Below are 16,405 nucleotides of genomic sequence, written 5' to 3'. Positions count from 1 at the left end.
AAGAATATTTGAAATGTATTTAATGGCTGAAAGTTCCTCAAACTTGATTTTTAAAAAACCCATTAATCTACACACCCAAGAAGTTCAATGAATTCTAAGTAGGATAAACTCAAGGAAATCTAAATCTAGACAGATCATAATCAAATTATATGACAAAACAAAATAAAGACAGAGAATCTTGAAAGCATGGGGGGAATAGTGAGTCATTAAGTATGAAGGATCCTAAAGCAGATTAATAGATAATTTTCATCAGAAGCTATCAATATCAAAATGCAGTTGGATGACATACTCCAAATGATGAAAGAAACAAACTCACAGCCACGAATACTATATTTAAATTATCCTTCAAAAATGAAGAAGAAATTAAGACATTATGAGATAAAAATCTTAGAGATTAATGAATTACTGGTAGCTCTTCTCTAAGCTGTTCTCTAAGGTAGCATTGTGGGTTAAGTGTTGGGGTGCTAACCACAAGGCCAGCTATTCAAGCTCAACAGAAGCTCTGTGGAAGAAACATGATGCTGTCTGCTCGTGAAGAGTTAGTTTTGGAAACCACATGGAGCAGTTCTCTCCAGTCCTATAGGGTCTTTATGAGTTTGCATGGATTTGACAGAAGTAGGTTTGTTTTTATTTTGGGACTAGGCCTTCCCTATAAAAATGTACTGAAGAGAGTTGATATAGTTAAGGTTTATTGTGCCAACTTGGCCAATATACACATGTGGGGTTAATTGAAGGACGGAGAGATAAATGGTTCAGTGAGGCTTGCCTTTCGAGTTCTTGGGTCTCTTGCTTTGTGGTGTCGGACCAGCGTGCAGGTGCCTTAGCCAGTTCCTTGCTTCAGTTGGCACGGTCCACTTCCTGCAAGACATCCCCAAGGAGAAGCCGCATGGACCTATTTCGATGCAGCCCTGGGTGTTGGAGCAGCCGTGTGGAAACCCCTGCCAGTCCTGAGATGCTTACATATTCACTGACTCGGCTTTCCTCCTGCAGTCGGTGTCATAGCATGTGTTTTCTGAGATGGAGGTCTTGGTGAATTGCTGTCGGACATATGGGCTAATGTTGGATTTGTGGGCTTGGGCAGCACTGGGTTGGGATGTTTTCTTTTTCCTTTTTTTTAAAACGTTTTATTAGGGGCTCATAAATCTCTTATCACAGTGCATACATACATCAATTGTGTAAAGCACATTTGTACATTCATTGCCCTCATCATTTTCAAAACATTCGCTCTCCACTTAAGCCCTTGGCATCAGGTCCTCTTTTTTCCCCTCCCCTCTCTCCCTGGTCCCACCTCCCTCATGAGCCCTTGATAATTTATAACTTATTATTTTGTCATATCTTGCCATGTCCAACGTCTCTCTTCATCCACTTTTCTGTTGTCCGTCTCCCAGGGAGGAGGTCACATGTAGATCCTTGTAATCGGTGTCCTCTTTCCAACCCACTCTCCCTCTACCCTCCCAGTTTTGCCACTCACACCGCTGGTCCTAAAGGTATCATCTGCCCTGGATTCCCTGTGTTTCCAGTTCCTATCTGTACCAGTTTATACCCTCTGGTCTAGCCAGACTTGCAAGGTACAATTAGGATCATGATAGTGTGGGTGGGGGAGCGGAGGGAGCATTTACGAACTAGAGGAAAGTTTTATTTTGCATTGGTGCTATATCGCACCTTGACTGACTCATCTCCTCCCCTAGACTCCTCTGCAAGGGGATCTCCAGCGGCCTACAAATGGGCTTTGGGTTTCCACTCTGCACTTCCCCCTTAATTCACGATGGTAAGATTTTTTTGTTCTGATGATGCCTGATACTTGATCCCTTTGACATCTCATGATTGCACTGGCAGGTGTGCTTCTTCCATGTGGACTTTGTTGCTTCTGAGCTAGATGGCCGCTTGTTTACCCTCAAGCCTTTAAGACCCCAGATGCTATACCTTTTGATAGCCGGGCACCATCAGCTTCCTTCGCCACATTTGCTTTTGCACCTATTTGCCTTCTGCGATCGTATCATGGAGGTATGCATCCAATGTTTTCTTGATGTGCACTTAACCTTTATGTAAAACTCTCTCTTATACATGTGAGTTTCTGTGGATTTGTTTCTCTAAAGTCCCCATACTCACACAAGAGTCCTTTAGTATGATATCAAAGCAAATGAGGTAGTACACTGAATCCACACGAAAACATAGAATGCTGGAAAAGGTGGCAACATGGGGAAATATAAAAGGATGTGTCCTTTTTCCCTTGTAATTCTTTTTGTCCTATCTCATTTAACAATTCCATGAAATACTTTTTACATTTTAATTATTTTGTTCTAATTGAGAACATATGTACCCAGACATATGCCAGTTGAACCGTTTCTACCTGTATAATTCAGTGGTGTTGATTATGTTATTTTACTGTGCAATCATTTTCTTTTTAAAAAAAACATTTTATTAGGGACTCATACAACTCTTATCACAATCCATACATACATCAATTGTGTAAAGCATATCTGTATTGTGCAATCATTTTCATCCTCCTTTTCTGAGTGCTTTCTCACTTATTAACACAAACTCCCTGACCCTTAAGGGTTTTTCAGGTTGATGTTATCCGTTTGTTCCCACACAAGTAGTTCTAAAGAGCATAATGCTCAAGGCAGACATTCTTTGCTAGTTAAGATAAAATCTGGTGTGTTTTTCAGGAGACTTCAGGGAATGTTTTTAGTTTAAGGTATAAAGATTATCTCAGGGTAATAGTTTTCAAGCTTTATCCAGACTCCACAGCTGTGGAATGTCCATGAAAGTCTACAGTTCTATTTGAGAAGCCCTCCATTTTGATCAGGATTCTTGATAATTCTATGGACTCTTGGATCAAAATATTCAGTAATGGTAGTCAGGTACCATCCAACTGTTCTGGTCACATGGAAAAAGGGACACCTGCTCATGGAGGTATGCTTTTCCATTTTTTCCTCCTGTTCCTGATTTTTCTTCCTCTGTTTCTCCAAATGAATATGTACCCATTTTGGTGCCTCACATGGCTGCTTGCAAGCTTTTAAGACATAGATCCTATGGAGTGGACTAGGAGGTAGAACAGAAGCACTAAACATGCTATTGGGCCACTTAACTGCAATATTTCTTGAAAGTATGATCCTAAGCTTCTAAACCAAGGAACTAATTTCTATGAGGTGTTTGGTTCTACCTAAGCTGCCTCAGTAGTTACTCTTTGTTGTAATAAGTCTGCCTATCACAAAACTTTTGGGAACAATACTTATTGTTAAAGTAAACTGGAACTGGATGAAACCTGGTTTCCCATCAGATTTTATAGAAAGTAATTCTTGCTCCACCAAACTGGAATGTTTGTAAGTATTGTTCCCATCTCTTTAAGTTGGCAGGGAACTCATAGCAGGCTGATATCTGGCTTGTGAATTGAATAAGGTAAGACAAATGTAGTTTATAAAGATAAAGGATTATTGTAACTCAGAAATGATTGTGTTGGAAATAAAACTTTATGTCTCTACCTCAGCCACTTCACAAATTGATTTTTCACCTCTCTAAGGTTTCCTTGTGAGCTGTAATCATTAAATATGGCTCTTCTAGCCAGAATGGAAGCCTGGTGGCATAAGGGTTATGTGTTAGGCTTTGATCTGCAAGGTCAACAGCTCAAAGCCACCAGCCACTCCATGGGAGAAAGACAGGGCTTTCTACTCCCTCTCAGAAACTCACAGGGGGCAGTTCTACCCTGTTCTACAGGGTTGTTATGAGTAAGCATGAACTCAGTGGCAGTGAGTTTGGTTTTGGTTTGGTTCTAGCCATAATCCCTTATGTGATACATTATAAATTCTAACCTCTATACTTGTGGTTATAATCCCAATGTGAAGACAGTTCTCTGTTATGCTATTGGACAGGATTAAGATGGGATGTATTGAGTCGCTGCCTTACTAGAGGGTATGACCTAAGTCTACCAAACTTTGTTTCCTTGGGGATATGCTGAAAGACAAAAGTCACACCGCCATGAAAACCATTTCTCTGTGTAGAAGAACCATTTTGGAAGCAGAGAGAATTCCTGGGACCATTAAGGAAGAAGAGCACCTTTGAAATCCCTGTCTGAAGTGGCAGAGACCATGCCATGCTGAGACCAGAAACCAAGGCAAGGAGACTATGAGACAGAGCAGAGGAGCTGTGGCAAGAATTTGAGACTGAAAAAAAAAAGAGGACCTGATGCAGAGGGCTTAAGTGGAAAGCAAATGCTTTGAGAGTGATTAGGGCAAAGAATGTACGGATGTGCTTTATACAATTGATGTATGTATATGTGTGGATTGTGATAAGAGTTGTATGAGCCCCTAATAAAATGTAAAAAAAAAGAAAGAAAATCATTAGGGCAAAGAATGTACAGATGTGCTTTATACAATTGATGTATGTATATGCACGGATTGTGATAAGAGTTGTATGAGCCCCTAACAGAATGTGTAAAAAAAAAAGAATTTGAGACTGTGAGATGGTGGTCTTCCTGCCCCACAGAGGCAGAGGCCCAGGGACTATAAGGCTGCGAGGCTTAGGAAAGGTGTTGCTATAAACAATGGCTGTATTCTGACACAGATCCCGACTTGTAACCTATTTATTTCCCTAAAAAGCGTCCACAATTAGGAGCTCTGTGTTGCCATTGCAGTGGATTCCTGAAGCAGAGTGTCAGAGGAGTGGTTGGTTTCAGAAGGGGTAAAAGGATGCTGGGTAGAGGCACATCTGACCTGTGCCTTGTGGCAAAAGGCCTTTGGCTGTTGAGAAGTTAGATTCTCCTTTTCCTTATCTAGAAAGGGAAGGTCAGATGTCCCCTCCAATCCCCTCACTACTCACCTTGTGTAGGACAGACACCCCCCTGTATACCCCCACCCCGTACATTATCTCCCCATCTCACTGTTCTTTGCTGTTGTTAATCTCATTTGCCTAGTCTGACTTTCATTTGTTTAATAACATGGGTTTAACTCAAAACGGGCTATGGTCCAATTTGTTGCATTCTGGGAGTCTACCTTTTGAGGGGAGAATCAGGAATGATAGATACTCTAATGACTTTCTTGTTGTCCTAGCAAGCCTTGATAGACCATTAAGAGTAATAATTTTTAACAAGAGTAAGCATAAAATTCTTTGGCTACCATTTTGATCAGAAACCCACTCATTGCTGACGAGTTGATTCTGACTCATAGCAACCCCCAGGCTTTCTGCGACTGTAAATCGTTATAGAAGCAGACAGCCTTTCTTTTTCTTGTGTGGCAGCCTGTGGATTAAAGCCAACCTTGACCTTAGCAGTCCATTGTCGTCTATACTACACCACCACCAGGGCCTCTCCTTTTGGAGCAGGGCAGCTTTCACAGGCTTTAAGGGGCTGTCCTAATTTGACCAGATAGCTCTACAATGACTCACTGGGACAAAGTTGGCAACAGAGAAATAGTGGGGCTAAAAAAAGGCCCAGGGCTTAAATGCATGCATGCTGTACATCCGGCCAATGAGACCCTTCGACCCCTCTCCAGGTCAGTGCCAGAGAATCTCCCCCTTTCCCCATTCCTTTCAAGCTATGTATTTTCTGATTTCCTTTCTCTTTCTGAGCTACACTTAATGTTCACTTTGTCCTGATTTCTTCTGACTGTGGAGTAGGGGGTAGGGTGCTAAGGTACATAATGTGACTTTCCCTGCTTGGGTCTACCACTTCCTGGGGATGGCCTGACTGAGTGATCATTTTTAGCCTGGTATTTCCTGGGCACAGGCCAGGGGCTGAGGCCAGTGGCAGAGAGAATAAGACAGCACAGGCCTCCCTGGCAGATTCAATGGTGATGAGTTTTCACAGGGGACTTCAATGGCCATCTCCTCTACAACTTCTTTCAGAATGAAATTATGCAGAACATAATCTTACGAATGACAACTTATTGAGGAGAAAGACTCTGTAACCCCCACCCCCCACCACCATCAAAGATTGACCTTCTATATGTTTCAAAAAAGCCAGTCTCTCTGGACTTTTGGAAACTGCTTGCTCAACTTGTAATTCAACTTCCAACCAAGCATTTTGAACAGGTGGACATGTTTTCATGACCTGATAAGACTCGTTTATATTTAGGCACCTTTATTCCCAAGAAAACAACATACTCCTACCTAAGAAAAGAAAAAGAAAACAATTTATCCTTTTACTAGATCCCACAATATCATGTGTCTGTCCAGGATACAATGCTCACAGGACTCTCTGGTTCTCATCGGTGAGAGTCCATAAAGCTGCTCTGCCACAAAGGCTGCTCTTCTCTCTCTGAACTTCCCTTTTCCAAGCATCGGGGAGCTTCTAGAGGGGGAGGAGAAAGTGTTTGCTGGGTTCCCTAGCTTCCAACTTGAAATACATTTTCTCACACACGATGAAAGATACTATCAATTTTGTATTTCTAGGTCCTGCCTTAATAGGCTTTTGTTGGACTGCCTTACAAGCTTTTTTTTGGTGATTGATACATATATTTATTTATTTATGCTCTGCATAATAATTTGTTGTTCAGGTTTTTTTGTTTTTTAAAAAAATTCATTTTATTGGGGATGCATACAACTCTTATCACAATTCATACATACATCCACGTGTCAAGCATTTTTGTACTTATGTTGCCATCATCATTCTCAAAACATTTGCTTTCTACTTGAGCCTTTGGTATAAGCTCATTTTTTCTCCTCCTTCCTTGCCCCCCCCTCCCATGAACCCTTGATAATTTATAAATTAATTTGTCATGTCTTACACCATCCGACATCTCCCTTCACCCGCTTTTCTCTTGTCTGTCCCCCAGGGAGGAGGTTATATGTAGATCCCTGTAATCTGTTCCCCCTTTCTCCCTAACCTTCCCTTCACCCTCTCTGTATCGCCACTCTTACCACTGATCCGGAGGGGGTCACCTGTCCTGGATTCTCTGTGTTTCCATTTCCTATCTGTGCCAGTGTACATTCCCCGGTCTAGTCAGATTTGTGAGGTAGAATTGGGATCACGATGGGTGGGAGGGAGGAAGCATTCATAAACTAGAGGAAAATTGTATATTTCATCATTGCTACACTACACCCTGACTGGCTCGTTTCCTCCCTGCAGCCCTTCTGCAAGGGCATGTCCAATATCCCACAGATGGGCCCAGAGTCCCCACACTGTACTTCTCCCTCATCACAAGGTTTTTTTCTTTCTTTTTTTTTTTGGTCTTTGATGCCAGATACCTGATTCCCTTGACGCCTTGTGATCTCACAGGCTGGTGTGCTTCTTCCATGTGGGCTTTGTTGTTTCTCAGTTAGATTGCCCCTTGTTTATCTTCCAGCCTATAGCACTCCAGATTCTATAACTTTTGACACCCGGGCACCATCAGCTTTCTTCACTGCATTTGCTTATGCACCCACTTTGTCTTCAGAGATCGTGTCAGGGAAGGCTGGTGTGCTTCTTCCATGTGGGCTTTGTTGTTTCTTAGCTAGATGGCTGCCTGTTTATCTTCAAGCCTTTAAGACCCCAGATGCTATATCTTTTAATAGCCGGGCACCATCAGCTTTCTTTACCACTTTTGTTTATGTACCCGCTTTGTCCTCAGCAATAGAGTTGGGACAGGCTGGTGTGCTTCCATGTGGATTTTGTTGTTTCTCAGCTTTCTTCACCACATTTGCTTGTGTACACATTGTCTTCAGTGATTGTGCCAGGAAGGTAAGCATCTCAGACTGCCAATTGTTAGAACAAAGTGTTCTTCTGTTGAGGGAGTACTTGAGCAGGGGTCCACTGTCCATCTGTTTCCTTAATACTAAACCTATAAATATATTTGTACATAAATCTATTTCTCCCTCATCGTATATAAATATATTTACATCTGTATATGCCTCTATTTAGATCTCTGTGACTACCCTTTGCCTCCTAGTTCTTTCCTCTATTTCTTTGTACTTTCCTCTTGTCCCACTATCATGTTTAGCCTTCATTTGGGTTTTAGGAATTCCTCTCGGTTACATTGCCCTTGATCCAGTCCGACCAGATCTCTTATAGCCTCCTTGCCACTGATTTTGGATCGCTTGTTGCTCCCTTGACCCTGGGTTTGTTAACACCCACTTTCTTTCCCCTGCCTCCCCTTCTCCCATGTCCCCCACTGCCCCCTGAACTGGCGTCCCATTGTTCTCTCTTCCGGCTTGTTTATCCCGCCTATCCCTTCCAGGTAGACATACTATGTACCATCACAAGACCGAGTACAACGAGGCAACAATAGAAAGTAAAACAATATCTACAACAACAACAACTCACCAAAAAAAGTATAAATAGTTCAGCGTCCATTTGTTGTCCTTCATGAGTACTTTCCAGTCGAGTCTGGTGGGGTGCTATGCCTTGGCCCCACATCTATCCCTGGGGACTTTATTGCTCTGCTCCCTCACTGCTCTGTTGCATGCCCCCATTACCAACTAAGTGGACAGCACCACCCTCTCCCCCCATAAGAATTCACTTCAGAGCACAGTACTGACGTTACAGCTCAAGGAGAGGGACTTTTCTGATCAGAGCACATAGGAGCCAACGAGGGGGAAAGGGGAAAAAAAGTGTGAAGCACATCCTGGCTCACCAAGCCCTGAGGACAATGTTTCTGTTCAGAGCAGCAATGCACAGAGACGACCACAGAGCTGGCCTCACCAAGGGACACAGCTTTCCTCATTGACCCATAACACCATTGGGGACAACACTAGAGATACACGGCAGGAATTATGCCCGCCCTGATCCCACTATGCCGAAGCCAGCCTCTGGGGGCATGCAACTTCTTTACTACTTACAACACAGGAAGGCTTCACAAAGTTGGTGGGAAAACTCTTTTATCTTTTAATTCCATCTCCCCCCGCCCCATGAACATATTGAAACCCCCTCCTACTATTTCTCTTGCAAAATTCTTTACAAAGAACTTCTGAAGTACAACCCCTTCCTTTTTCAGCGGGCCCTTCCCCATAGGTGGTAAAAAGTGCATTTTAACATATCCCAACTTAACCTTTTGCCATTGCGTTGATTTCTACTCACAGCCAACCCAGGTGTTTCAGAGTAGAACTTTGCTCCAGAGGGTTTCTTTGGGTTTTTTTTTTCTGGTTGGTTGGTTTCTAAAACTGATTTGGGTGAAAGCTTTTAGAGCAAATAAGTTCACCACTCAACAATTTCTACACATTTTGTGTTATTGATTGCAATCCCCGCAATGTAATAACATTCTTCGTACTTCTTTATTCATATTTTACTTAACCCTTCCTGCTTTCTGAGCTTCATCCCTGGCCAAATGCTGCCCTGTTGATCTCATGTGGTAGATGGTGTGTTCTAAGGAGTTCATACCTCCCTGGTGTTAGTCTACTGTTTGGCCAAAAGTTGAGCCACTGGGGTGGGTTCAATTCCAGGCTTGAAGGGTATCTAAGAGTCATAGTATCAGGGATTGCATCAGTCTGTCAGACCAGTAAGCCTGGTCTTTTGAAAGATTTTGAGTTTGGGTCCACCTTTTTTCCTGCCACTCTCTTCAGGGCCGCCTGCCGCGCGCGATCCCTTTCACAGTGGTCAGCAGTGGTAGCCAGGTACCATCTAGTTCTTCTGATTTCCTTCCGGGTTGGACTAATTCTTTCCCCCTAGTCCTCACTCTTCTTTTGCTCTGGATGGGGAGAGACTAATAGTTACACCTTAGATAGCCACTCACAAGCTTTTAAAGACTTCAATTGCTACTCAACCAAACTACCATGTAGAACACTGTCTTTGTGGACTGTGCTGTGTCACTTGATCTTGGTGTCATCTGAGACTAGGGTCCTGACCCCAGAGGCCCAGTGACTTGTTCCCTCAAAGTGTTTGGTTATTGTTAAGATTCTCATAACATTGCCCCCTGTATGCTTTATGATATGTTGCATTGATTATACAAAGACATTTGGCAGTGTGGATCATAACGAACTATGTATAGCCTTGAGAGGAATGGGAATTCCAGAGTGCTCTCTTTCCTTATTGCATCGTGTAGGACTTTCAAGAGCATATTGATAAAGGCCATCATTTTACCCACAATGGGGATGTTGTCAGAGTCTTTCAATTGTGGATGTGCCTTTAAGTATGTTGATGAATTTCCCTGCTATTCCTAGTTTTTTGAGTGTTTGTTATCAAAAATAGGTGCTATGTTTTGTCAAATGACTTTTCTGCATTAATCGCTGAGCTCATGTAGTTCTTTTCCTTTTTTATTAGAAAAAATAATCAGCACAATCTACCATGGCCTGAAAGTGTGGCTTGTAAACTAGTGAGATTTCATTATATTTATTGGGTTGCTTGATTCTGAGAGATAAGCATAGTCAATCTGTAAAACAAGTGATCTTTATCATAATCATCAAGATCTTTTTTTTTTGGCCGTATGAATAGAGTGGTAAATAAAAACACTGTAAAAACATTCGATGTCCAGCTAACGCATTACCATTTTCACAGTTGTGTATTCTTTCCAATTCACTGGCTGCTAGCAACTGTACAATACTCTGTAATGTGGCAGAGGGCAGATATGCAGGCATTACTGTATCACCTTGCTACACTTGTGCTAGAAGAAGCTAGGCAGCGGCTGAGGACAAAGTTGGCCACACAGGTGTATTGGGCTACACCTTGGGCTACTCACCAACAATCAAAATCCCCCAGCTGCTCCTGTAAAGACTGTACAGATTAAGAATCTTGGAAGCCCCCGGGGTGCGTTCTGTCCTGTTCTGCAGTGTCACTGTTAGTCTAAATTAACTCGCTGTTAATGTGTGTGGATGTGTTCACTTAATTATTCAGATAATGTACCAAATGTGTAGTGAGAAAGAGAAAACCACTTAAACATGATGAAAGTAATTTTTTAAGGCTATTTGGTTGAGAATATACATACCACAACATACACCAAGTGAGCCATTTTCCCATGTGCCATGTAGTGACACTGATGCCCCTCTTCCATTTGGCAGCCCTTATCACCTCCTCGTCGCCATTTTCTTCCCTCAGTGTCATGAGTGCACTTTCTCTTACACTTTCTAGCTAATCCTTTGAGTTACTGTTATCCCTTTGATCCCCTATAGCTAGTCTTAAAGAGGACAATGCTCGAGGCAAACTTTTCTTTCTTTCTTTCTTTCTTTCTTTCTTTCTTTCTTTCTTTCTTCCTTTCTTTCTTTCCCTCCCTTCTTTCCTTGTTTCTTTCTTTCCTTTCCTTTCCTTTCTCTAGTTGACCTGAACTATTATTTGGTTTAAAAAAAAAGACTTCTCTGGATATTGGGTGTTTAAGTTTGAGAGATTATCTCAGGGATGATTAATTGATAGCACCAAGCTGTACGCATGAAAAGCACTGAATTGGCACATGCTGTGTTCTCTATAAGGTGGCCTGGTAGTGTTGTGGGGCGAGTGTTGAAGTGCTCACTACTAGGCCGGGCCATCAGCTCCCATAAAGATTTAAATAAAGCCTTGGAAACCCATAGGGTTGCTATGAAGCGGGGAATGGACTTGGTGGCAATGGGTTTGGTTTGGTGTGATCTATATTTTTACAATTAAAAATTGTGCAAATAAATAAAATGAGTCTGAAGTGAAAAATAAAATCATAACAACATAGAGATGGCCAAGAAGAAATCGCTCTACTAAATGATGTTCCAGGCTCGTGACTGTCTCTTTCCTCAAGGAGAAGGATTTGCTTTCATTACAATTTCAGCCAATGACCTTTCATGCTCAATGCAAAGGAAACCACATAAGCAAGCCACTTTGCTATTACATTTTGCTTAAGTTACTTTAATTTTCTTTCAGTTTTATCCAAGTATGAAAACCAGATTACTATGCTTAAGTTACTTTAATTGTCTTTCAGTTTTATCCAAGTATGAAAATCAGATTACTATTTTCGCTGACTGCCTAGAAGATTTTCCAGATACAGATGAGCTGGTATGGATCTTAGGGAAGCAACATCTCCTTACAACAGGTATGATTTGTTAGACTCTAATTGGAAAAACCCAACTGGGGTGGGAGCCTGAGGTAAAATACTAATTTCCCTTTTCCTCCTTGGGTGGTCTTGATCATTGTGAACTTCCATTCCAAGGTGCATTGATTGACCTTGTAGCCAATTTAGTTTAAGCCTGGCACTTCCATGGGCCCCTTCAAAGGTCCTGAAAAGAACCTAGATCAGTGGTTCTCAACCTTCCTAATGCTGCAACCCTTTAATACGGAGCCTCATGTTGTGGTAAACCCCCCCCCCCAACCATAAAATTAGTTTCGTTCCCACTTCAGCACTGTAATTTTGCTACTGTTATGAATTGGGTGACCCCTGTGAATGGGCCGTTTAACCCCCAAAGGGGTCATGACCCACAGGTTGAAAACCACTGCCCTAGATGCACGTTTACATGGTTGTAGATTTTCGTACCATTTGTAAAACTAAGGTGTGTTAGTCTGGGTAAACTAGAGAAACAAATCCATAGAAACTTATATGTGTATAAGACTTTTATATAAAGGGTTATGGTACATTAAGAAAGCATCTCAACGCAGTTCTGTCCAAGCCCGTAAGTACGATAATAGCCCATATGTCCGATACCAAACTATAAATTACTCTTCAGACTGATGAAACACATACAGTGATGCCAAATACAGGACCGCCACAGGCCAGTGGGTAGAAAGTCTTTGGATCCAGTGGCATTGTAAACATCTCAGTGCTAGCGGGGGGGTCTCCATGTGGCTTTTCTTGTCCCCAGGGTATGGGGTCTATCAGCATAGCACCATGTGTCTTGTCAGTAGAGCATCTCCAAGGGAGTGAGCTGAGAGACAGTCAGAGAGAGAGAGAGAGACTGTTGACTGGTGACTGTCTCCTGTCTCCTGTCTCCTGCCTCCTGTCTCCTGCCTCCTGTCTCCAAGGAGGAAATCCCACATTTCTCAAAATTCTCAGGAGAAAGCCATGCCCACACAGAGGCCTCATTGGCTATGATCCAATTGACAGACTAGACTCCACCCCTTCACTTTTAATCCTCTCAAGTCCCAAATTGACACCAGATTATGTAACTACCACATAAGGTTTAAAAATATTTTTGGTTCTCCTAAAGGACAACCCCACCACCCACATTCTATAAGCTGTGCGTTGAAGTCATTCCTGGTATTACTCATCTGTCTCCAGTCCTAGGTGATTGGGCTACCTAGCTCTCATTACCTCTCACATTCTTTTCTGCCTAGATGAAATTGCTGCCACCAAGGGGACGTCTAAGCGGCCCATGGCTGTCTGAGACAATATCAGGACTGCAAAGTCTGAGAAGTTTGCGGTCTTCTGCTGACTGTAGCTCTCAGCTGATCTTGGTTTTGTGTATAATGTTTAGCCATTGCAGCTTGATGTAAAGGAGGCTGATACTTTCTTCCTGACCCTCAAATTCTTTTTTTTAATTTTAGGAGGGTTTTTTTTCCAGTAAAAGGTGAAAGATTTATACGATTTGAAGAGAAACCAGAGTATACTTAGCAGTTTTATTGGCACTTCTACATAACATACAATTCAATAGTTTAGTCATACCAGGAAGACTGCTGCAGTCATTACCACCACAATCAATTTTAGAACATTTTCTTTCTTCCTTGTGCTCATTGTGATCCATGTAATGATTCATTTTTAAAGAGTGGCAAAAATCCTGCCATTCTTAGATCCTCAGAGAGCTCTTGTAACCTTAAGCTGCTGTGATCCAGCATCTAAATAGAACTGAACTGAAGAGGGCCTCCCTGTGCTTTCCATAAGCCCCAGGAGAGAGCTGCTTTTGAGAGCCTAGCGTGGTGGAGTGAGGAGCAAGAGCAGGAGAGAGGGACTCGTTTGCTCAGCTGTGGGTTCCTTCGTTTGAATTGTGAGCTGTGGAGGGAGCCCAGGGCTGGCGTTCAGATTCTACAAACACTTCCGGGGATATTTTTTCCTCAGAAGCGTTACTTTATCTTTCTGGGCCTGACTTCATTCACTAATATGTAAAATCAGGGGCTTGGAGGCCACTTTTTCTACTGCTACAGTTCATGCCAGTATGAAGGCCCCAAGTTGCCAAATATGCCTATATTCAAATCTTATGTTGGGCGATGCCTTTCAAAGCGAAATTTTTGCTAAAGTTTCCACCTAACTTAAAAAAAAAAATTCTCCGTCTAACTTTATCCAGCCTGTCTAGCCTGTAGGCAAGCTGGAAGGGGTAAATGGTGTAAATGTTTGCAGCAGAGGTATGTAATAATAAACTCTCAAACCCAATCCGGTGCCTTTGAGTCATTGTGACTCTATAGGGCAGGGTAGAATTGTCTCTGTGGGTTTCTGACACTGTAATGGAGCATCTGGTGGTCTCGAACTGCTGACCTTTTAGTTAGCAGTCCAATGCATAACCATGACACATTCAGGTTCTGTAACTAGCATTTATCCCAGTCTTACTGTGTGCCAGGTGCCATCGAAGCACTATCTTATTAACTACTACAAGAACTCTGAGAAATCCACATTGCATTTGCTCCATTTTACAAACGGGGAAACTGGAGCGTAGAGACAAGACCAGCCAGCTGGCATTCTCATGGAAGCCAGGTATGCTGGAGCCATGGAGACCGGGTAAACCCTTGGAACTATGGCCCTGAGATAATCGTTCAACCTGAAACTAAAAATATCCCCGAAGTCTTTGTAATAGGTTCAGCTTGACTAATCAAAGAATGTCTGCCTTGGGATAAATGTTCTTCAGAACCTTTTATAGTGGATCAAACAGACAGCAGCAACTGGAAAACTTAGGTAGCAGCCTGAGGGGAGTTTATGTTAATAAGGGAAGGGACTAACACAGAAAAGGAGGATAAGAATAAAGAATATAATCTCTCACTGAAGTATGCACGTAGAAATGATTGAATTGGTGTATATTTTGTTGTATTTATTCTCAACAACAGACTAAATAAATTATGTACATACATCTATGTATATTATATGTGTGTATATATGTATATAAAAAATTACCCAGCCGGTAAGTAAGTAGCAGTAGATTATGACTCTAAGTCTTCCCTTTAACCATTATATATCTGTTTCCCAGTATGTGATAGACAATGGGGATGTGAAAGGGAGACCAAATCCAAACAGCACGAATTCCTGATTTGTTTGAGGGAAAGGCAGGTAGGCCAACAGAAATTCTTGGTAACAATTTACAATGTCCTCTCTTCTGTTGAGGTGCAATGCCAAAAGTTCTAGACAGAAGAGTAAGAAAAGGAGAACTCTAGCAAGGATAATGTAGGGCATCAGATTTGGTGGCCATCAAAGTAAATGCATGTCATAAGCTACTAGAAATAATGCTATGGAAAAAGACACAGACTTATTTGGGGTGTTCACCATGCAATTTAGATGGCAGATGCTAGCTCCACTAGATACTATGGGTTAATTTTTAACTATTTCATTTAGTGATCAGGGAGAGTTCCTTTCAAGTCACACATACTCACATCCCCTAGTTTTAGATAGCTGACAGTGGGTACCAACAAGAGATACAACCAACTGTAATCATTTAGGGACCGCGTTTGCCTTATTAATGGATTCTCCAAGTGCCTTGCTTTTCCTATTCCTTTTCTGGTGGCTGCGACCCTGGTGTTAACACTTGCAGTGGCGATAGAGCCTGGTGGGAAGGAGACGCACGAACCACCCGGTATCATTGCACCAATACCTTTACTCAAAACATAGGTGTGTATTAGAGAGTGTGGGGTGGGTGGCTCCTGAAATTAATTGACTAAAATGAGATTATCATATCCTTTATACCAATGCAACTGACTGCTTCTTGAAAAATGAGTTGTATTGGTTGTTGGCCTAGAAACGAAAGGCCGATTATTTTTTTTAGTGGAGTTCGGTGATTTAACTTTAATTCCACATGTAATTACAGAAAGATCCCAGCTGTTGTCTGATGTAAGTTCTCGTCTGTGGTTTACATACAGAAGGAAATTTTCACCCATTGGTAGGTATACCATTTGTTGTACTCTTCTTTCTTCCACATAAATAGCTTGCCTGAGGGATTGGGACTTCACATGATGGCAAGAAGCGCTGGTGGTGCTATGGCTTAGGTGTTGGACTGCTCACCCAAACCTTGGTGGTTCAAACTCACCAGCCACTCTGCAGAGAGAAATAGAAGGCTGGCTGCTCCTGTAAAGATTAGCAGCCTCAGAAACTCTACGCAGGCTCACTAGAAGTGCCATCAACTAGATGGAAGTGGGTGTCATTTGGGGTTTTATGGCAGAGCTGGAGCTGTGGAGAAGTGGGTACGTTGTATACTTCATCTAAAACATAGGTTCCCAAACTTATTTGACCCATTGCCCTCTTTAAAAAAAAGTTGCTCAGTGCTCCTCCCCCCACAATGAAAAAATGTTTGCACTATAGCCTGTAATCCAGGATAATGTATAGGGACCTGCTTTTGTAGCCCCCCTGGATCATTCTTAAGGAGCCCTGGTGGGTTTCACGCCACAAAGTCAGCAATTTTAAACTACTAGCCACTGCAA

General features: G+C 42.2%; 1 protein-coding gene across 2 annotated transcripts in view; it reads left to right on the top strand.

The window, feature by feature from the left end:
* ATG4A (autophagy related 4A cysteine peptidase) overlaps nt 1-16,405 on the top strand; it is a 71,418-nt gene that overhangs the window by 24,066 nt on the left and 30,947 nt on the right. For both annotated transcript variants that reach the window (XM_075538634.1, XM_075538633.1), the window contains exons 2-3: nt 11,784-11,894; nt 15,796-15,867. In XM_075538634.1, the coding sequence (XP_075394749.1) occupies nt 11,784-11,894; nt 15,796-15,867 (183 nt within the window). The remainder of the gene's footprint in view (nt 1-11,783; nt 11,895-15,795; nt 15,868-16,405) is intronic.

The sequence above is a fragment of the Tenrec ecaudatus genome, chromosome X (genome assembly GCF_050624435.1).
Source record: "Tenrec ecaudatus isolate mTenEca1 chromosome X, mTenEca1.hap1, whole genome shotgun sequence".
NCBI classification, from domain to species: domain Eukaryota; kingdom Metazoa; phylum Chordata; class Mammalia; order Afrosoricida; family Tenrecidae; genus Tenrec; species Tenrec ecaudatus.
This window is presented reverse-complemented; position numbering and strand designations above follow the sequence as displayed.